Source organism: Aythya ferina (genome assembly GCF_964211825.1).
Source record: "Aythya ferina genome assembly, chromosome: W".
NCBI classification, from domain to species: Eukaryota; Metazoa; Chordata; class Aves; order Anseriformes; family Anatidae; genus Aythya; species Aythya ferina.
In genome coordinates, this window is record NC_140313.1 from 17,778,599 (window position 1) to 17,801,831 (window position 23,233).

Genomic DNA, 23,233 nt, shown 5'->3' on the forward strand with positions numbered 1-23,233 from the left:
GCCAAAGGAGGTGGGAGGATTCTGCGCAAAACACTAAAACAGCAGTGGAGAAATCCTGTCACAGAAAGCTGACCACCTAAATAAGCACCATGCACAAAAGCAACGGGAAAATACAGAGGTAACATTCAGCTATCAATTCTCACAGTTTAAAGGTGCAAAACTCCAGGCATTTGACATTGTTCTCAAAGACACGGGCCTGGAACTGGAAGAACTGTTAAATTAAATTGGCTTTTTCTTCAGAGGTGTTCTGAGAGGGGTTCTGCAAAGTTTTCTCAGCTTGGATGTACTGAGATGAGGCAACTCAAACTGTTTTATGGCTCAGGTGTTTACATCAATTACCTGATTTTTGATTACTTTGCTTTGGCAGTACTACGAAAATCAAGCTCAGACAGGGCTAGTGACAAGGGAGAGATTAGCACCCAGGCACATGGAATCCCAGTCCAAAATTAGAGCACGTCATTACATACAGCACTTTTCCAGCTTCATTATACAGATAACTAGCTGGCTAACCACACCTGGAATACTTCAGCTGATTACTCCCTGCTCAGTGTTTTATTAACAAAACACTTACTGAAAAAAATAATTCACTTTTCATTTGTACTTTGGAAGTCATTATACTTTGCCTGGCAAAAGAGGGATGAAGTCACATTCCTTACATACCACAGGTATTCTGCATTGAGATGTTTGAGCAGGCACTGGTCAGGTTTTGAGGAAGAACAGAACATCAGTGGGATTAAGTCAGAAAGGCACTGGATTAAGAAACAGGAGTAGGTTAAAGTTACTCAAGGACTGCCAAAAACATTTTAATTAAATACAGGTAAGCATACTCCAAATGAAGATTTGTTCCCTTGTTCCACCAAGCTGTGGCAGAAACAGTAACAATGGGAGAGTATTTTAGTGATACTGACAAGCCAAAAAGTGACTTCTACAAAATCTGAGATGGCCTTGTCCACAGGCAGCATCACAGGTCCACAGATAATGCCTGCAGCATCCTTGCACACTACTTGGAAGCACATACCCAAAAATGGCTTCCATAAAGGCTATTACTGTGTTCAAGACAAAGCAAGGAATATCGCCCCAGCTGAAAGAGAACACATACAGAAACCCACAGTAAGGAGACTATACAATTGGTCACCCAACTGATTCAAGTTGCAACCTGTTCATAAATGCAATGGAGTCTTTCACCCAGACAAGTTGCTCTTATCTGTTTCACAGGTGAAAGCAAACATCTGAACCAGTAGGATGTAATTCAGTTGTGGCAGGAAAAAAGCAACTGCTTTAATAAACTTGATCTGAAGTAGAAACCTGTGTTGTTAAATACACAGAACCAGAACCTCCACAATAGCTGTCTAGGAAGCGATTTTAACATCTAAGCTATACACTTTTCTGGCCACAGCATGCATGCAACTCATGCCTTTTTTTTTTTTTTTTTTTAAGGTTGGTTAGAATAATTCCTAACCTTCAACAGAAAATATATACAGCAATTAATAAAAAAGCAACAAACATGAGAATTAAAACTTTTATTAGTGTATTCACATATTAGGCAAATGCAACACACATGAAGCTTATTTCTTAGGTTCACAAGTTCTACCAATACATTAATCTACTGGTAAAACTAGCACAAACTGGTAACTGCTTTGCCAATTTTTAAAAGGTGTCTGTCACACTTTTTCAAGGCTTGATTTTTGGTATTGCTTCTATGCCCTAGTCATTATGGCATAAAAATATCCATCGCTATCATCAATTCAGTCAACTGATTAAAAGCTGCAACACCGGCCACATTTTTGTTCTCAAAGCTCAGTTATCACTAGCTGTACTTACGAAGTACAAGACTAGTGTAATGGATGAAACAATGGGAAAAAAACAAAGGCAATCCTGCTACTGCCACAATAACGAAAGAATGACAGACAGCTAGATCACAAGACTGTTAGTAAGATGTATATTTTTCAAGTCAGAATAACCCTTCTATACAGTTTCCCAACCCTTCCCCCAACCCAAACTTATTTGTAGAATACATTTCAGAATATTTTTAATATGATGCAGCTGTAGTGTCCAAGGGTTCACAATAACATGCACTGTCATGAAGAACCTAGAAGTCCTCCTTTGCTGCTCATACCTCAGCAACCACTATCCTAGAGGTTTTGCAGAAGCAACTACTTTTATTAACAAGGCCCATTATGACATAATGGATGTATATGATCTGGTATGTAAGCTATACAAAGCCACTCAGATCAGAAATTTAAGTTGTGTTACTGAAATATGTTAAGAAACTGCATCTATATAAAACCTATATGGAAGTCTAGTTTACCCTGGAAGAGGATTTTAAGGTATTTGCTCTAAAAACTAAAACCAAGATTTTTTTTCAGTGATATCTGTTTAATGAAAACATACAGATGTAAGGGGTAAACCACTAACTTTGTGTATTTTAATCCAGTATCCAACAATATGGCAAATTCTCACTCCATGAGAAAAATATTTCAATGATTCAACATACAAGAGTCCCAGATAAATCAGTGCCAGCAATATTGCTGGCAACAGATGCATCAACACAGATGGGTAGGGAAAAGTAAACTCCTAGTGTGATGGATACTTGGAATTTGTAGTATGAATTTATTTTAGGCCCCATTAAGCATATCAAGTGTCTTAAGATTTCACAGATGAATCTCAGACATTTCTTTCCCTTCTAATGGAGGGATTTCCTTTCTTTAAGAAAACAGCAAAAAAGTTAAGCTTTTCTACAAGTAGAGTTTGCTTTTTATGTTAAAGACAACTCAAAAACCTGCTTGTATAAAAAATACAAAATAATAAAGGAGTAGTCTTGGAATTTTGAGAGACTTGCCCCAATCAAAAAACAAACCAAACATCTATTTATGGGAAATAAAATGTAGAACAGCACAATGCTGTCATATCTGAGATCACGATACATTACCTGTACATATACTTAGCTATTCATGTTATTGATAAACCATTAGGACACTCAATTACATACCAATAAAAACACCATTAAGAGTCTTTAGAATTGTCCCTTCTTTCTGAAAAAGGCATTTCTATACATTAAGTTTTCATCTAGTATCAGAGTATAGGAAACAGAATCCACAAGGTGCTTCAATTGATGAGACCTCAAGTGCTGTTTTGCTGTAATTTAAAAAAAAAAAAAAAAAAAAAAAAAAAAAAACTTTTTGTATAGTAAACAGCTCATGGGGACCACACAGAAATACTATGACAGAGGAGCTGATACATTAAGTTTGTTGATTGGACTCGGTATTTAGCCCACTGGTAATGGAGAAAGGAATTTTATGACATGCTGGAACAGCGTACTGAAGGGGAGCCCATCTGAGTCAATACTTTGTCCAACCATTGTAGAGGTCCGTTCAGATGAAGTTCAATCCAGCAAGGAGTGCTTGTTACTGTTTGCCGCCTGAAAAATTAAGTGGAATGGGAAAGTCAGAAAGGAGCTTTGGCTACCATAAAGTTCTCCATCATACGATCCATATGATGGGATGTTTCCATCCATCTCTACTACAAAGAAAGATGAAAGTTTGCAACTATTACTATAACTGTACTAATGATTTACCAAACAGTCTTTGGAAAAAAATACCCACCCCACATCTATGAAAAACATCAATAATCACATTTGTATCAACAATTTATCAAGAACGTTCTGTTCTGGAGAACAGAATAAGAACAGAAGCAAATGGTCCAAGCACCACACCAAATGCCTCACGTCCTGGTTCCAGTTAAGATAATTTTCCTCTTAGTAGCTGGTAGAGTGCTATGTTTTGGCTTAGGATGAGAAGAGTGCTGATAACATGCTGATATTTTAATTGTTGCAGAGCAGTGCTTACACCAAGCCAAGGACCTTTCAGCTTCTCACTCTGTCCTGACAGCAGGCAGGCTAGGGGTGCAGCAGGAGCTGGGAGGGGACAGACCCAGGACAGCTGACCCAAACTGGCCAAAGGGGTATTCCATCCCATCTGACGTAATGCTGAACAACAGATAGGGGTGGCTAGCTGGGGGGGGGGGGGGGGGGGGGGTCAGCTGCTCGGGGTTAGGCTGGACATTGGTCAGTGGGTGGTGAGCAATTGCATTGTGCATTACTTGTTTCGTACACATTATTATTAGTAGTACTATTATAATAATAATTATTTTCCTGTCTTAATAAACTGTCTTTATCTCAATCCACAGGCTTCATTTTCCTGATTCTCTCCCCCATCCCACAGAGGGAGGTGGGAGGTTGAGCAAACGGCTGTGTGGTGTTTAACTGCTGACTGGGTTAAACCACAACACCTTACTACAAAAAAAACAACTCAAAAGTGAAGACTGTCCAACCAATCTGGTGTTTGCATCACAGTCAGCTGCATACAGCTACTATCTTCACCATCAAAAAGTTTGCATGCATAACTACATTTGAATTTCATAGACAAATACTGAAAAAATAAGGAACAGAAATGCTTGGCTCTGCACAGGTAAGGTGGCCAAACAATATAACGCATAGGAAATCTTAAGATCTATCTTTATAGACCAATCATCAAGAAAAATGTACAATGAAGCAAGAAATGCTGCATCGTAACACAGTGTGGTTATACTGTGCTGACTGATGTTATCTCAAACGGAACTCCAAACTTCATCTGATTTCCTGTAATCTTATTTATACTTCTACTTTGTTTTGTAGATCTTCACACAAGCAGTTTAAGTAAAAATTGTTTCTGTTCTCTACAAACTTGCCTTATTTTTCCACAACAGCAGCTTTTATTTTTTTCTTAGTACACTATTTAGGAAGTGTCAGTAAAAGCCAAAAACTTGATATCCATAAAGTTCCATTCACTCTCCCATACATCCTTGGGAGAGAAACCTGTTATTCAGAAGTCTTCCTTTTCATCTGCAGAGAAGCAAATATTGGACATACTCTGCCTGAGAGATCCTGTTATTCCATTGTACCCACTACAGACATGGGAGTTTTCTCAAACTAGAATGGCAAGACTACCTACTGTTGCTAAGCCAGTTTTTCCTAATAATTCTACCTATTCCAAAATCAGAGCAAGGAGGCATTAAGATTCAAAGAAAGCAGATTAGTCACATACAAACCCAGTCCCTTCATTTTTACAGTCAGCATCGGAACTCTTTGCTTTAAGAAAATATGTTTATATAAATGGGGGGAACTGAAAAGGCAGAAAAATTAAACCAGCGAGAAGATGGATTTCAAGAGCTGTCTGTGGTATTACATTTTCTAGGAGAAGAAAGCAGTTGGGGTCTGTTCTCTCTCCACACTCCAAAAAACATTAACTTAGCCCTGAATGCCTATGCCAAAATAAAGCGATCCAATAAAAAGAACAATCTAAACCACAGGAAATGTAATTCCATTTAGTCTTGAATCCTCTCCCAAAGAAGGAAGTTCATTATTCCACCGCTGTCAACTCCCCTACAATCTGTTACACAACACACTTCCAGAATATTCCTGAATATTTTATAACTGGTTCTGTTCAACAGCCCTGGCAAAAGATAAAATAGTGAGCCACTTAGCAGCCCTCTCAAAGCTAGAACTCAGTTTCTTCTATCCATGGAGTTCCCATCTATGTATCAAATAAATCTTTGCTGTGATTACACCTCAACTTTCTTCAGAAGATTATTTTAGCCCTGGTTAGTTCCTGTGTTAATGTGAATGCTTAACTGCTGATCTGAACTTCTACCACAATCCTCAACTTAAGCCAACATGCAACAAGCGAAAAGCTATGAACTATTTTGTCTACTAAGCCTATAAAATCTACCACCTTGACATCATGCTTATGAACATAAGCCACATGCCTGAAATGTAGATAATGGTTTGGCTTCGCCAAAACCTAGTCTGAGAAACATTTCTGACATAATGAAGCATGGAAGTTTTAACAATGACTGGTTTTTAGTGTGATTCTGTGATACCCTGCTTCACCATCTATTTTGACAATTTAGACTACCTTAATTTAAATTCAAGGTTGTACATGTAGGAGCAACCCCTTCTTACTTTAATCATAACTTACAAGTTTTGCACCTCAATAATTTATTAGCACTATCTTCAACAGAGATGCAAATAAACTAGTTCAGCATTACATTGGTACTCAGACTGTGCTGTTCTGGCAGTTTCCACTGGGCTTTTTCAACCCTATGATCTCTGAAGGGTTTATAGACTGCTAAAAATCATTCTCCCTCCTTAGCAATAACTTCACCAAAAACCTCTCTGCTGTTTTAACCCAACATTTACACTCCATTCACTTCAAGTTGTCTTCACATAATCTGACTGATTAAGCCTTTCTTCTATTCCGACTTGAATGTTGTATTTAATTATGCGTAAGTGTATACATACTCCTTTTGAGCTAAATCCAACAGTTCTTTAAACTTGAGCCGGATTTTTTTCTTGCATACCTCTTGCTAACAAAGAGGTACCAATTTATTTCATTACTCAAATTTTTTATTTAATCTAATTAGGCTTTTATAAAATTGGCTTAATTTAGCCAAGAATCCTCCCCCACATACCAATGGCTCACATTTGCATGGATATATTGCAAGAGCAGATAAAAGAAACAAAACTCCAGGATCTAAAGTACAACCTGGTATTATTTAACTTCAGAATTAAGGATTTAAAGAAAATAATTGTTCTGTACTGCAATATGGTATTGATGTGTCAGACTTTATTCTTTCAGTATATAATTTATAGAGACTTCTAAGGTTTTTTTTGTTATTGTTTAAAACCACATCTGTAGCTCTCTAAAATAATGAAATCTCAGCTTGAGAAATAATGAAAACTGCTCAGTTTCAAGTTAGCTCCTTTTCCTTCCAAATTCCCATACTACATTAAGAAGATGCACCATCTGAACTATAGGTTTTAGTTTGTTCTATAGAGAATATAATTAGACTATTCAAAAGCAGATAAAAGACTACTTTTCCACTCAATGATTTTTAGCAGTTTTTTCTACATAAACACACATCTTACTCCTGCAAAGTTTTTTCCACTCCAAGTTCCAATATATTTGCCATCCCTTAAATGCATGTTTATCAGCTGTTTTAGTCTGCATAATGAACTCAGTCACTTCAGTACTTTCCCTTGGGTCCCAAACTGTATCCCCACACCAACCTAACAAACTCATTATACTATACATTATACTCATAGAAAAGCACAGAGACCAAAATGACTATAGGTCTAACACAGCAAATAATTGTATAACAAGTTCTGAAACTTCCAGATGTTGTCAGTGTTTTCACCACAATAAGCAAGTAAGACTAAGTGAGGAAGTGAACTCTGATGAAACTCCTTGCTCAATGAACTTTAGTGCAATACTAAAATCAGTTTACCTGTCTTTATGACTTAGGAGTTCCATAGCTGAAGGAGAGAAAAAGAAAATATGGGGTTCAACTTGAAGACAACATAGCTACAGTAGCTATATATAACTTTCAAGCCAGAGAGAAATAGTGCACATTAGCAAAAGGAAAAAAACGTAAAGGCTTTTTTCTTACCTGTATTCAGCTCCCCATCCTTTAACAAAACTCATTCTTATAGTACACATTCTAGTAAGCTGATAAACTGCTTCAAAACCCTGATTCACAGATTGAGCCAGAAGAGCAGCAAATTCTTGATTATTGAAGATTTTTAGATTGCATCCTACAAAGAAAAAAAGTCAAGAAGTACACTTAAATACTTGTGTTTGCTACACAGAAGACCAGAACTATGAAGAAACCCTTTCTAGGCATCAAAAGGAAAGTAAATGACATCCGACAAAAAAAAAAGTTGGATTTTTTTTTTTTTGTACAAGACCTTTGGTAGGCTACTAACCTGGTGGAATTTTGCACACAGTTGCAGGATGCCAGCCATATCTTTGATTACAGTTTGGGCTCTGAACAAAAATTGCGCTATCACTTAGGCACTCAGCAAAAACTTCTCCACCAATGTAATAGAGGCGTACTCCCCTTCCTGTAAGGAAATTCAAAGGAACTCTAGTTATGATATGACCCAGGCAGATTAACAAACAAGGGAGTATTTTGTTTTAGAGAAGGCCAATTATTTATTTATTTTTTCAACAAAAATAGAAGTCAATTATCTAGATAACCATACTGCTGGTCTGACAGCTGTAGCAGGGACAGAACACAACTAGCTTGCATTTTTAATCACACAATATTCGAAGGCAAAATAATTTTTGGTCCAGTGATCTAGAATTTTCTAGATACACAATGGCTAGTAACCAAAGCCAAGTTAAGAAGTAAAGAATTTTTTCACTTGAAGTGCCACAATTGAAAGAAAAAGATTAGATTCAGCATAATTAAAACGTGCCAATATCAAGTGCTGTATGTGAAGTGGCACATGCTGCTAAGATGATGGGAAAAAACAGAACAAATATACCATTTCCACAGACTCTCCTCTTACATGCACCCACACAATTTCACAACCCACTGCATACCCCTTTTTCTGTACTACTTTGACAAAAACAGTGGGACTTCATTTAGTCCTATTGTAAAAAAAAAAATCAGTAAGAAATCCTATTGTTCACTTCTGAAATATGATCTCGCTTTTTCTCAGAGGAAAAAAAAATCCATATGGGTTATTTCTGGCACAAGTAAGAAGTAACATACAATTGATTTCCCCCCAAAAAGATAATTATAATGAACAGGTCCTTTAAAGGCCATAGTTTCTATTCCCATTTTTCTTCAAAAGCATTTTTCAAATAAAATATGAGCTATTCAAAAAAAAAAAAAAAACACCAAAAAAAACAGGGAGAATGCCTTACAGGTTTACTTTTCCTCATCACTGACCACTGATCAGTCATCACAGGCATATCTTGGGCTTCTCCACCTCTAAAATTTTATGACAAGCATTTGGATTTGGGGCAGAAGTAGTCAGAAGGTTCTACTGAAGGCCATAAAATCATAAAGATTGGAAAAGACCTCCAAGATCATCTGGTCCAACCATTCCCCTTCTGCCAATATCAGTAACAAAAGAACTCTGGACTTGAAAGCAGTGACCTCTGTCTTACCAATTCTGTCCTTAGCAAGAGACACCACACTCTCCTTAGAAAGCCTCGAAGACAGTTCGGTGGCTGGTTGTATAATGGTGAAACAACCCTAAACAACAGATCTGCCCTTCCTACCTGGACCACTACTGATAATTTCAGAGCTAAAATACTGAAATAGTTAAAAGATTAGATTTTTACCTATGTGTCGCCTTGTCATTTCCACTGTAGCATTTCTGTTTACATTGGAAAGCAGACCTAGACAAAATCGTTCTGAATTTGATGGATCTGTAAAACCATCTACAGTCAGGGAAGGCTGTGATGCATGGAAGGTTTCTCCAACTCTTTGATTCAATTCATAATATGCGATTGAACACCAGAACGCAGGCTCTGAATAAGTAACCGGTTGCAAGTCTAAAAAAAAAAAAAAGTTAAATAAAAAAGAATAGCACAGAACTGAAGCTGAAATGAAATTGATCTGCCTTGCTATTTTTTTCCTCCAGAAACAAGTCTCAAGTCTCCTCAAACTATTCAAATTTAATTTTGCTTGCCATCGTTTTTACCTACCACAGTAAAGAGAATAGAATTCAATATTCCACCAAAGGGAAGGGGTGATCTAAAGTGATCACAGCTCACATACTTTACTTGTGCTTGCTCAGCAAAATGATTAAACCAATGTTACTGTAAGTACCAGACATTGACACACTTCTATTACCATTCTATAACTTAAAAACACTCTTGCAACATTAAAGAGATCAAACTATCAAACACTGAACCAAACAAAGGAAAAAGTTAAATATGAAAATTATGTTCCCTCATATTACAATATATTCACCTTATACCCATCCATTTGAAGGCACTCTCCCTACTAAAGCTTCATATCTTCCCTGTGCATCTTCAGCTTCTCCTGTATTGCTTCCTCTTTTTACGGAGGCTAACTAACTACTTAGCCCAGCTCTCTAGACAGCATTTTCCTTTCACACCAACTCCCCACTCTTAAACAAAGTCAAAGGAATCTGATCTTCCTGAGGGATTTACACAGAAACCCAGCAATAGAACCTGATCAAAGCAGGTGGGCAACTAATGGAGGAGCAACAATTGTCTTGTGGCCACAGGTGAAACAGTACATGAGAAGAGCAGAACAGACAGGGGGAGACTGCAAGTCTGGGCAGCACTACAGACAGGCTAATATCCTTTAAAATATTTTATGAATTCAGTTCCTGAACACACATGCAACCATATTACTCTTTGCTAGCAGCTCACCAGTTAGAGAAATAGGATAGTAATTAACTAGTCATTAGCCCAGCTCTTATATTTATTATCAGGAAGTCAACCCAATAGTTTCCTCCTAATATAGCTCTTGCTTTAAGGTACATTTTTATTTTTAGTGTAATTATATACATAAAGAGGATCCATCACACACACTGAAACAAAAGTACTTCCAACTTACCCAGGCTATGATTAACTGGGGAGAGAGTACTAGGAGACAGCTCTGCTGGAGATCCTGTTGAAGCAACACAGATTAAGAGCAAATTATTCTCATCATTTCAGATGGATACATACAACTCTTACTTAGGAACCATCTTTATCTTAAAATTCTTTGGACTAAGAAACCTCAGAAAGCCTATAACCAGTTTTCCAACATGTTCCAACATGTCACATCTTTATTCTGAATTAAAATTACATTTAATTTTCCAGACTCCTGGGAACCTACCCCTCCTTGTGAAGACACTAACAACATCCATTATTAAACATTATATATATATTATATATATAACGTTTCCATTATTCTTTAAATATAGCTTTCTAAACAAGAATTAATTTGAAACTCAGCAGAAGCAATAAAGTTATCAGAGTTAAGAGAGGTTCTCAAAATGCAGCATTTCTTTAACCTATTTAGGCCAACAGACAGTTTGCTTCATTGAACCTGTTTTCAGAAGGGAAAGCTACTAATAAGTTGAAACTAGTCAGCTATTAAAATCTATTTCAAGATTTTCTGATGAAGCCTTAATTAGACTTTGTGCCATGTTAAGTACATTTCATTTGTTTCATAACAAAAGCATAAGTGTTTTAAAAGCATTACCCTGGCAAAAAAAAAATATCTTGCTCACAAAAAAAAAAAAAAAAAACACTTGTATTTTCAACACAAAACAACAGGTTGTACAGAGGGCTACTGCCAGTATCATTTGGGCTTAAGTCATACCACTACATAAAGGGATCACAACTAGTAATCCCAAGTCTTGAAAGTGGTGAAAATGTTACCTGTATCCATGCTTTGGTTCAACTGCTGGTCACTTGTTTCTCCATCTTCACTGATGTATCCGGGAGGTGGGGTTTCTGTTTAAAAATAAAATATCCATCTATTGGTTGAATAATAGGGAAACTTGTAAGATTTAACATTTGGGGGTTTAGTCCTCAAGTCTTCATAAACTCTATATTATACCTGAATACTGAATTAGAATTTCCTTTTGCTGGACTTTCTTTCTACCACAGGAATTTAAATCCATTACCTGGCTTATTGCCTACATAAAACGTATTATCTTTTGTATGCCTGCCAATTCCTCAAACATACATGTATTATATAATTAATGGACAATCCTTGTTTGTTCCATGTAATACAAGATACTTTCACTACAATGATTAACAATTTTGCAATTGCGATTAACAGCTTTCACATTTAGTAGAATTACAAATGAAAAACCATCAGGTGACTTCTACAAAAAAAAAAAAGAGCTGTCTTTATGTAGTACAACCATCAGATCAGACACCCTCTTACGCCCTAGAAGTTAAGATTTAATTGTGAAATTAAATCTTAACTTCTTAACTGAGTGAAATCAACTCAACAGTTGATTTCACTCATTAACAACTACATTATCTAACATTATGATGCACAAGCTATTGTTGTTATAAATTCCATACTATCAAAAAAAAGCTACTCTTTTAACTAGCTGTCTAAAGCCAGGAATTTTACAGACCAAAGTAAACTCAATAACAAATATAAAGTATTTTGATACTAGATATTTTGTTTAATTTCACAAAAATATCTTCAAATCCCATGAGAGTATGGTTGTTCCTTTTCCCCATTCAAAATGTACTTTGTAATCCAGATAATGAGTTAACCAACTGCCTTTCAGGAAGTAATCTTGTCTGAACTGGGCAAGTGTCTTCTCCTATATATTAGTGACAAAACTTCAGTTTCTTTAGTGAAAGAAGGTCAAAGCTAACTGATCTCTATAATCACCTTAGTTTAATCTCTCACATGTTTGAAATAATTCTAATTATGCATTATCAAAGAGCAGAAACAAAGCCTTTTGCCTAAGAATTAAAATCAAGTTACATCTAATGTCTATTGCTGTAAGTCTCTGACATAAGGAAGATCAGAAGGAAAATTAAATCAGTTGATTAAATAAAAATGAACCAAATGAACTGCATCTTTGGTTCAGTCTGTAAAACTACACACTAAATATAGATGTGACAAAATTCAAGCGAGAATTTAGAAGGAAGATTAAAGGAAATCTTTACTAACAAGAACTATGATGACAAAACCACATGGTTTTGAACATTTTTATAGAATTCATTGTGATAAACCAGACTCCAACCATCTTTAAATTATTTGTTATACTTAAGCCCACAGATATGGTAAAAGGTCAATAACCATTTCCAATCCAACCCACACCTCCTGTTTCCAGTTGCTAACATAGGCTGTTTGGCACAGGTTATTTTCCATATCTAGTCTGTCTGAACACAGAAGATCCCCTCCAATCTAGTACTATTAATACTGTTTTAGGGTCAGAGGTGAGCATCAACACAGCTGGAAAGAAGTGTTGAAGTGCAGCATTAAAAATTCCTAGCAGAGCATGAATGCTGCCACAAGTTTGGACAAAACAGCTCAGCACATCCCAGATTTGGAAGGGCCCTGAAGGCCACCCTGCACCTCCACAATCACCATCTGCCCAGCAAACATACAAGAGCTACACTGTAGGTGAAACAGATCTCTTCGTAGACATACTGAGACAGTATTGTGGTACAATACTACCACAGTTAGTCTGGTTTACTGCTAAAGTTCTCTGAAGCAGGCTGTCAAGACACACAAGGCTTATCAGAACCTAGCTAAGTAGTCAAGATTAGTTAAGGTGGTCAAAATAAGATACAATTCTTGAATACAAGGAGGGTGTCAGTGGCAAAGAGGAGGCAAGGTATGGTGAGTTGCATAAACATTTGAAGATCATGTGAGTACCTGCAATCACCTTGAACAGACTTCTTCCAAATAACTACCTAGAGTTCCTTGAGCTCATTTCCTGTATTTTCAAATGGTGGCTTTCCAGTAAGTTGTCTGCAAACACTATCAAAAGCCCTCTGATGGAGTCAATGAAGTATACATAAGCAAAGAAAGCAACATCAAGTTCTAGCATCTTAAATAGCTCTTTAAATATCTCACCCTTAAGTGGCAACAAATTTGGCACCAATTAAACAGAGGAGATCAAGTTCATGGAAATTTTCTTGGTGCCATTTCAATTCTCAGATACATTTAAAGAAAATGCAAGAAACATCCTGTGTAAGACACGTAGATACAGTTTGAAACTCAGATGTGTGTAGTATACAATGCAGTCATTCTTCTAGAGAGCCAGGACCTGAATTTTCAGCTTATTCATCAGTTCTTGGATGCTGTAACACAATTGCATTTGAGGTAGGAAACAGCAAATTGGGACAGGAAACAAAGGTTACTTATCTTACATTTCTGTAAGGACACAGGCTTGTGTGTGCACTGTAGCAGCTCAGTCTTGAATTTTGTTTTGGGGTAGGGAAGAAACATTCTTTAGAAGTTCAGTACAGTTACATTATTCCTTTCCTGAACACTAACAAAAATTGTATGCACACAATTGTAACAAGTACACAAAGCAGACCTTGATCAATTGCAAGCTACATTACTTTGCAACTTAGTTTTCTCTGCATACTGCACATGGTGGAATTGAGCAGTTTACTACTCAATCTCCAATATACAGCATTTGGCAACACCTACATGTTTATAGAAGTCTTAAACCATAACATGAAGGTCTACTTTGTACTCATCAGCATTTTGAACCTTAAGCTACTGAAACCAAGTAAGCTACTCTGAAACCGCAGCAATACCTTTTTCATACAGGATCATGTTCTACAAGTAAATGTTCAGGCCTTCCATTGGAGTTAATGCAGAAAAATCAACAAGATTTAATTGGTATGTTTTTCGATTCATTTAATCACTTCGTGAAATCACCAACAATGCAGCAGCAATGGAACAAAGATAAGTGTACTGCTAGCATTAGGAGTTCAGCAAATACCTGGTATGTAATTGCTCTGCGGTTCAATTCCAGCTGGAAAGTTAGTGTTTTCAGGAATGGAATGGGTATAGTCATCAAGAGGCGGAAGCTCTGTTAGAATCTCAGTGTGCCGTGGCACTAGTACAGGAGGCAAGACTGGAAAAGCAAAATTCAAAGTATTAGTAAGACCCACAAATACACACTTCTATGAACCATAAGGGAAAAAAATAAAACATCTAACAATTTCTTCAGATGTTTCTCAGTACCGCTAATACTGCAATCATACCACTAGTTACCAGAACAGATTCCTGAGGTGTTTTTGAGTAAGACCACTCTATATTAGTAAGACAACTCTTTCATTTCCATGCTGGACCATACCATTGCTAGCAGTACTGGAAGCATTTATCATTGTTATTCAACACGTGTAAAAGTTTTTCAGCATCTTTATTACTAAAAACTTTCAATGGATGGTATTCTCAAAACCTGTAGCTTTAATCATCTTGTAGTTTTGGCAAGAGAGCACATCATCCTTCTATTTTTTTATTTAAAATATTATGCTGAACAAGTGTGTACATACAGATGCTGCTATAAAATCAGAAACAGTCTTCCTACCTGGTGTCTCTACTCTCTGGTAGTGGTAAGGGTTTACACATACTTCATCCTTTTTAAGATTAAAAGCATATTCGCAGTTTTCAATTGCTTTAAGTTCATGGTGACTGTGAAGATCTGGCCAGCGCCACAAACGACAGTAAATAACATGTGGTAATCCTTTACGATGAGATACCTGTAGTCGGCCATCGAGAGATCTACATGGGAAAGATGTTGAGAAGTATTTACAGACTGCATGCTGTCTCTTAATCGCTCAAACAACAGTGTACGCACATGGGAAAGGCAGTTTGTTCATTTTCAGAGTTCACTCAATTGACACTATTAGTGACATTTGTACTCTTGTTAAAAGACTTCAGATGAGACAAGTGATGATATCAAACAGCATTTTTACTTTTTTGAAGATGTTCAAATTATTGCCAGTGAACTTATGGTTCAATAAAAGCCACTTTTACCTCCAACCAAGTATTTAGGATAATTGCTTCACGTACATTTTTAAAAGTCAAAAGACAATTGTTGAAAGAAAAACACACATTTAATAGTCCCTCCAGTTTCTAAACCGCAAGGCTTTGTTGTGGCACAGATGCTTTATTACTTTAAGCATAAGAATTCCCACAGGACTGCAAATAAGCCTCTAAACAGTCAGCTGCCCACGTGATCCACATGGCAGTATAACTGTAATGCAAAAAGCATGAACACACATCTCGTAAGGGCTGTACAGCTTATCTTCTTGACTTCATCTGCCTTGCTACCAGCTGAAAATGTTTTAAGACTGACTGCATATGCTTACACAAATGCAGATGTTTATGATCGTTATGGAATGGGAGACAAACGTCAATACACAAATCAAGTAATGTGACATGAAAAAAAATAAAGACCCTGTTTAGAATTTGCCCACCATTAACTACTGAAGAATTTACAAACAGTTCTTTAGTAGCTCGTATCTGAGCCAATTAGCAAGGCTTAACTGAAAGCTTGTGGCATACAAAGCAGTTTAAACACTATGTAAAGATTAGGTCTAAAGAATTGAGTAGCCCAACTTTGTTGATATAAATACTAAATCACATTAGAGCTTGCATTTAACAAGTCTTCCCATTCTTTCAACTGCACTGGCATGAAAAAGGAATATTCTGGAATTAGATTTTAATTGGTCAAAACATCAGCTGAGAACACTTGGATTTCTACACTGGCAAGCAAATATTTTAAAATGCTGTACCATGAGAGGCCTAGGAAGCATTTTAGTCTATTTTAAAGCTAAAGCATCCCATTACAGACCCTCCAAATCCAATCCCTCCCACAAGATTTCTATGATGTGATAGAGGGCAGAATATTCACCTGGTTTGTTCAGAGAAGCTGTAAAGGCCTGTTGTATCCCACTGATCTATCGTGTTTGGTGTACTCAATCCCCAAATTTCAGAGCAAATGCTGTGCATAAATTGAAAACAAAAACAAAAAATTGATATGAATATGGAACATGGTTATTCAAAACACCATGATGTCAAACATGGAAAAATGTACAGAATACTTCCATTCACATAGAAGATAGAGCATTATTAGACTTGCATTTAAACAGACATCTCATGCTATATTTTCTATATGAAGGAGGCTATCAAAATGGAACACGATTCAAGGTAAATGATAATGTTTTTAAAAGGTGAACAAGTTTTCTGACCAAGTAGTCAATACAGCTGCAATGTTCCTTAAAACAGGCAGAACTTTAGCCTAGCTCTTAAAATTCAGTTATCAAGGGTAGTTTCAGGTCTGTTTTGTTTTTAAATATAAGCTGCCCTAAAATTACTAAGGCCATGTGTATCTGAATCATCACAGCCTAACTTTAAGGTACCATCACTTCAGCAGTTTCATTCTCCATGCACATACTAGTTTACTGCTTTTCCCAAAACAGGAACACTCACTGAAGAAAACCATGTTGCAGTTGATATTTCACACTATTTTACGTACTCCCCTTGATTAAATAACTGAAAACTATTTTCTACCACATATAAAACATAAAATACAACTCCGTAACACTGTAGTAAATATTTTAAGTCTTAATGATAGAACAACAAACTTAATTGTTAAACCAAGCAGGAGGAAATGAGAGAAATATTTCTTCACCAAACTGGTTCAATAACAGTCAGAAGTAAAGAAAAAGGAGCCTCCCCAGGCACAGACTAAAAGCACCAGATTTAAGCAAAGCAAGAAAACAGCACAGGCTTATAAATGGGCAGCACATTTTCAGAGACGTAGCTTTATCTTGGGTGATCACATATGTGCTCTGTGACCACTGGAAACTGATGGTTTATTTCACTTAAGTAACACACAAGTAGACTTGACACCTCAGAAACAAAGAGAATTTGGACAACAAGCAACTTACAACTCCACTAGCACAAACCTTGAAATTTGACTGGCTGCTACGTTACCTCTGAAGTTAAGAACCTCTGAAAAGTTGCAGCAGAAAGAAGAGAATACAAGTTCACCAAACTCCTGGTTTTAAATATAGGCTTTGCTAAATATAGCGTTTTGTTTTTTTGTTTTTTTTTTTGTTTTTTTTTCATTTAAGCTACTAATCTTAGCTGATACACTCATAAGTTTGGATTGGGTGCTCAAGGGAATAGAAGTCAGGTAGGTATTTTTATTTCTCCTTCCTACACAGGGAAAATTCATTAGTGTTATGAAACAAAAGAGCAGACAGCACAGCATTATATTTAAAATCATCTTTAGGACAGACAACCACTTCAATTCCACGGTCACTTCAATAAAACTTAAGTGCGGACTACTGGCAAAGGGAAGGAATGGTTCTGGTCCCCTTCGTGCTCATCCCACATGCCTCACTTCTAATACCACCCCAGGGATGCTGAAATGTTCATGCAATTGAGCAGTGAATCAAAGCAATGAACATAACAGACATGGCTGAAAATTCAAGTTTTTTGATTTGCTTTTCAGCCAGATCAGTTCTTCTACTCACTGTGGAGCTACACAAGCACTGCAGAGGAAGAATGAGATTGTGACTTGTGACAGCAGCTTGCACTTAATGACAAAAAGAAACGTCCAACAAAACATGGCCTTTCACATTTTACTGCCAACGGATACAAGTGGAAGTCCTATGCTAGATGAACTTCTGTCTTTTTGCAGACAGCCACATGCAAAGCCCCATTCTCCAACACCCAGCCCTCCAATAAGAGCTAACTGCCCTGAACTAGTTACATCTACCTAAAACACCAGCAGAAAGGACAGCTCTCTGGCCAGAATCAGAGCAGGCAGAAGAGGGACGCTGACCACTGGCAGAGCCTATAACCTCTCTCATTCAAGTTCCTAAGCTGCCTCCAGGACAGCAAGCTGCCAGAAGCTGTACAAGGACAAAATGGTTGCCTTGCAGACACATAAGCAGCCCGTGGGACATCAGTACAGTGCAGGGATGCTCCCTGTGTCCTTAAATGTGCACCACTGCTGCTTGTAAGACAGATTATCATGCACATGAAATGAGAAGAGCAATCAGCAGAGTGTGCTGCATATTAACTGACACAGCCAGCCCTGACAGCTTACTACCTTTGAGCAACAGATCCTTTACACAAAGTAATGCTCCAAAGCTGATGCTATCACATAATTTACGTTCCTAAAATTGAGGGGTGCATCACTGGTATAAGTGCAACATGCCACACAGTTGCTTCACAAGACTCAAGTCAACACATTCAAAAGTAAAATTTTATAGCCCTTAGAGCATGATGAACAATACCTTATGTTGTTAATTTTTCTCTATAAATATTTGAACTATCAAAGTTGATAGCATATTCCAAGCCCTATGAAAAGAAACAGTATTCAGAAGTGACTGCATGATGGATCCATAACTTGCACTGAAACCCAGGACACCCCAGAAAAAGAAGATGGCAAGGAAACAGGTGGGAGTGTTGGAAAAGGGGGCGCAGGAAAAGCAATCAGTTCAGAGCAAAAATTGTTCCATCACTCAGCGTCTTATGAAATATACTGTCTTCCAGGACCTGTGTCTACTTCGAGCTGGAATCAATATCAATGGGTTACTGGCTTATCTACACTAGGACTACATCCCAGGTCAAAAATGCACAAGCATGTGGAGCAATTGCCTAAAGTTACTAGGAAAATTAAACTAATATTCACATTTTAAAGAAAACGTACAGCATTGAAGAGGCTTTCAGGGTAGGGCGTAGCTGTATTACCTGAGCGTTCCCTAGGCTGCCAACCTTAGATGATATCGCGCTGGGGGAACCTGGTGTGCTGGCTCTAAGGAACAGTACGGGGCGTAGAGTGGAGTGGAGACACCACGGCTAGGCTCTGTGACAAGAGGGGGGGACTCGATTGTTCTTGTGCGCGCCAAGACCAATAAACTGCACTTTTTGCTACCCTGAGTCAAGGACCTGTCGTGTTCTGACAAATGCTGTACTCTAGTGTACTTTTGCTCATTATAATATCATTACAATACCAAAACACACCTCCATCCCAAAAGCTACCCACCTCCAAGGTGCGACCACCCCTCACTGAGCATGCGCTCTGAATTTCTCAGAGCCTATTCCTTTAAACAAAAGCAAGAAAACTTTTCAATCATAACTAAGAAATGCTTGACTAGAGTTACTCAAGCTCCACCTAAAAGATAGAAAATAATATAAATTGGCCTAAGAGAGAGGGGATGTTAGGGAAGATACCATCCCGAGGGAATACACCATCCTGAGGACTTCCTGACTCCTGGGATCAGCTGATGGGCTGAGCCTCCCCCCTCATTGGGATGCCTTTGGGTGAGATTTGAACATCTGGCTATACTGGGTGTCTCTGTGGAAACTTAGAAATCTCTATAGAGTCTTTGCGTTTTAACGCGTTAATTTCCAGGCTGCACACCTGCGTATTTCATGCATGCTAGCTTGCTTTTGCAGACAGTCACTATCACCGGCAATCCAAAGAACCTGTGTACCTGTTGCTGTAATAAATTGCACTGAACTGCATCGCTCCTAGCTGTGATAGTTCTCATTGAGCGGGAAAAGAGTGAGGGCATGTTACATTGTAGGAAAATTCGGGATAGTTCAGTACCCTGAATCCAACCAGACCTGTATTGGTTAATCAGCTACACACCTTAACACAACAAAGCACTACAGAGTCTACAGGAAACGTATGATCTGTATGAGCAAATGTAGTTAATTTTACCATTCATTGGGAGAAACATCCAAGGAAATTAAGTGGTTTCTCCACTCTCCTCAAACAAGATCCACTATCCAAGAGGTGCAAGACTTCCTCCTACTACGTCACCCAGCTTAAGGACTCTTAATATTCATACACATATATTCAGAATGAGATTTCTGACCACCATCAAAACATTCTTCACACACAGCACCTCCATTAGCCTGCAGTTACTGCTCCTAATAGTGCTCATTCACACACAAGCAATAGACTGGTGGAAGGCTGAGACTCCTATTCATTCCAGATTGCTGGTAACTGTAAAGAAGGTAACTAAAGAAAGTAACTGCATTCTGAAAGCTGCTTGAGCAGCCACTAAAACCATCTAATAAAACAGGAAGCTGTCCTGGTTTCAGTTAGGACAGAGATAATTTTCTTGCTGGGACATTCAAAAATTGGGATACGCATTTGGCAAAGGCCACCTGGTTAGTCAATACTAGGGGGATCTGCCAACCGAGCTGGACCTGTGTCGTGGTTTAACCCGGCTGGCAGCTAAATACCACGCAGCCGTTCGCTCACCCTCCCCCCTCTCTGGGACGGGGGAGAGAAATGGAAAGTGAAGCCCGTGAGTTGAGATAAAGACAGTTTAATAAGACAGGAAAATAATAATAACGATAATAATAATAATAATACAATGGTGATAATAGGAAAATAATAATAATATGCACAAACAAGTGATGCACAATGCAATTGCTCACCACCCGCTGACCGATGCCCAGCCTAACCCCGAGCAGTCCGGCCTCCTCCCCCCGGCTAGCCACCCCTATATATTGTTTAGCATGATGTCAGATGGTATGGAATACCCCTTTGGCTAGTTTGGGTCACCTGTCCTGGGTCTGTCCCCTCCCAGCTCTTACTGCACCCCCAGCCTGCCCGTTGGCAGGACAGAGCAAAAGGCTGAGATGTCCTTGGCTTGGTATAAGCACTGCTCTGCAACAATTAAAACATCGGGGTGTTATCAGCACTCTTCTCATCCTAAGCCAAAACACAGCATTCCACCAGCTACTAGGAAGAAAATTAATTCTGTTCTAACTGAAACCAGGACAACCTGCAAAATCAAACCTCTTACGTACTGTAGATGGGGATAAAGTTCCTATAGTGCACATAAGAAATATGCTGGGTAAAACAGTCTGGGCTACTCCTGCCTCAGGAAAAGGCAAACCCATTCATCGAATGGGTTTTACTCAGGGATCTTGATGGACTTGGTGGGTAACGCAAAAGAATGGAGAGGTCTGGTGTATACCCCAAGGGGATTTAATACTAGGTAAGAATAGCCCATGAATTGAATTGTATCACGGTAATTACTATGTACTACTGTATGTCATCACTACCATGATTACTATACATCCTAGATGAAAATGGTGATTAATTAGAATGTATGGAAAAGAGCGTAACCTGAGCATAACATAAATGGTATGGAATAAGGGGTGGATAGATGTCCTGGTTTCAATTAGGACAGTTAATTTTCTTCCTAGTAGCTGGTAGAATGCTATGCTCTGGCTTAGGATAAGAAGAGTGCTGATAACACCCCGATGTTTTAATTGTTGCAGAGCAGTGCCTACACCAAACCAAGGACGTTTCAACTTCTCACTCTGTTCTGCCAGCGGGCAGGCTGGGGCTGCAGCAGGAGCTGGGAGGGGACACACCCAGGACAGCTGACCCAAACCGGCCAAAGGGGTATTCCATCCCATCTGACATCATGCTGAACAACAGATAGGGGTGGCTACCTGGGGGGAGGGGGCCAGACTGCTCGGGGATAGGCTGGGCATCAGTCAGCAGGTGGTGAGCAATTGCATTGTGCATCACTTGTTTTGTATACGTTATTAGTAGTACTATTATTATCATCATTATTGTTATTATTATTTTCCTGTCTTATTAAACTGTCTTTATCTCCACTCACGGGCTTCACTTTCCCCTTTCTCTCCCCCATCCCAGAGAGGGAGGGGGGAGAGTGAGCAAACAGCTGTGTGGTGTTTAGCTGCCAACTGGGTTAAACCACAACAGAAGCAGAGATTTAGTGCCCCAGAATAAATAGGAAACATTACCTCCTAAGCTTACCTTTCTGAAGTGTCCCAAACCCCTTAGGGGGAGAAGGCTCCTTCTTCGCTTTACTCCATTAAGATTCCAGAAGAATCAAGGACTAACATCTGTACTCTTAAGTTAAATCTCATCTGGAAGTGTTCCCAGACCATGGAACCCCTGGAACACGATCATGTATGCTAGAAAGCAGCTAGGACATTCCCCAGCACTGCACTGTGCCAATTAGTGCTCTCCCACTCAATTCCCAGGTCTGAGGGTCAGAACACAGTTGGGACAGCTTGCACTGGGCAGTTCAGCTGCAGCCACCCTGCCCTGGAAGGAAAGGGCATAAAAGCATGGACACAGGCAGTCCCAAGCCAGTTGGCCTCAGTGCCTGGGAACATTCCCAGGCACATTTAATTTATTAGGAGTGAAGTAGCCAACAGGTATCACCATTTTACCTTTAGTGAGCAGACTGCCCTCAGGCTGAAGCCTTGAAGCACACTTCAGGCTTCATGTTTTATAGAACAGTTTTCTTTTTTTTTTCCTTCTTGGTTTTGAACCCATTGTATATTGCAGCAGTGGTAAACCATCATTGTTTCCAAAATATATTTTGACCCCTGCAGCCAAGCAGGACTTAAATCTTTCCTGTGTAGACAGGGCTTAAATATACTCCAAAATACAAGCTCAGCCCTAATACACCTCCCAGCAGAGTGGACATGTTCATTCCAAGAAGCATTTTATAGCTGGTCTCAATACGATTTAACTGTTGACATAAACAAGGTCACCTATTCAAAAACTAGTTTTGCTGATGATTTTTATTTACTCATTTTAAATCATTTCAATACAGATTTAGATTAGCAAGTCATCATATTCTGTGGCCTCCTGCACTTCAAACGAGCTTGCTTTGTGATACTAGCATTGCTGCTTTTGCAGACCCTACAGAATTAGAGTTTATTTTAAGAGACTTTAAGAATTAAAACAATCAATTTGGCTTAATTTTTCATGTATTCTGAAGTTCTAGCACAAGAAGATGAAGGAGAAATGCTCTAAAGATACTTGCACTAACAAACTGCTAAACCCAGGGATTTTCAGGGAAAAGTTAGTGTTCTAGCAAACATTTGCTACACTCTCAACCTGGGA

At 38.4% G+C, this 23,233-nt stretch overlaps 2 protein-coding genes across 11 annotated transcripts in view; both read right to left on the minus strand.

Moving 5' to 3' along the window:
• Positions 1-23,233, minus strand: part of LOC311426489 (uncharacterized protein) — a gene marked incomplete at its 3' end in the record, with an annotated part of 324,836 nt that overhangs the window by 254,672 nt on the left and 46,931 nt on the right. The window lies entirely within an intron of this gene.
• The window catches only part of LOC311426558 (mothers against decapentaplegic homolog 2-like), a 55,031-nt gene continuing 33,303 nt past the window's right edge, over positions 1,506-23,233 (minus strand). For 9 of the 10 annotated variants that reach the window (XM_084502987.1, XM_084502991.1, XM_084502989.1 and 6 more), the window contains 9 exons: positions 16,211-16,300; positions 14,882-15,075; positions 14,291-14,425; positions 11,235-11,309; positions 10,423-10,476; positions 9,174-9,386; positions 7,802-7,939; positions 7,486-7,630; positions 1,506-3,418 (listed from right to left, as the gene is read on the minus strand). In XM_084502987.1, coding sequence (XP_084359113.1) covers positions 3,295-3,418; positions 7,486-7,630; positions 7,802-7,939; positions 9,174-9,386; positions 10,423-10,476; positions 11,235-11,309; positions 14,291-14,425; positions 14,882-15,075; positions 16,211-16,300 — 1,168 coding nt within the window. In that variant the 3' untranslated portion in view covers positions 1,506-3,294. The remainder of the gene's footprint in view (positions 3,419-7,485; positions 7,631-7,801; positions 7,940-9,173; positions 9,387-10,422; positions 10,477-11,234; positions 11,310-14,290; positions 14,426-14,881; positions 15,076-16,210; positions 16,301-23,233) is intronic. The other variant, XM_084502983.1, reaches the window with a different exon arrangement.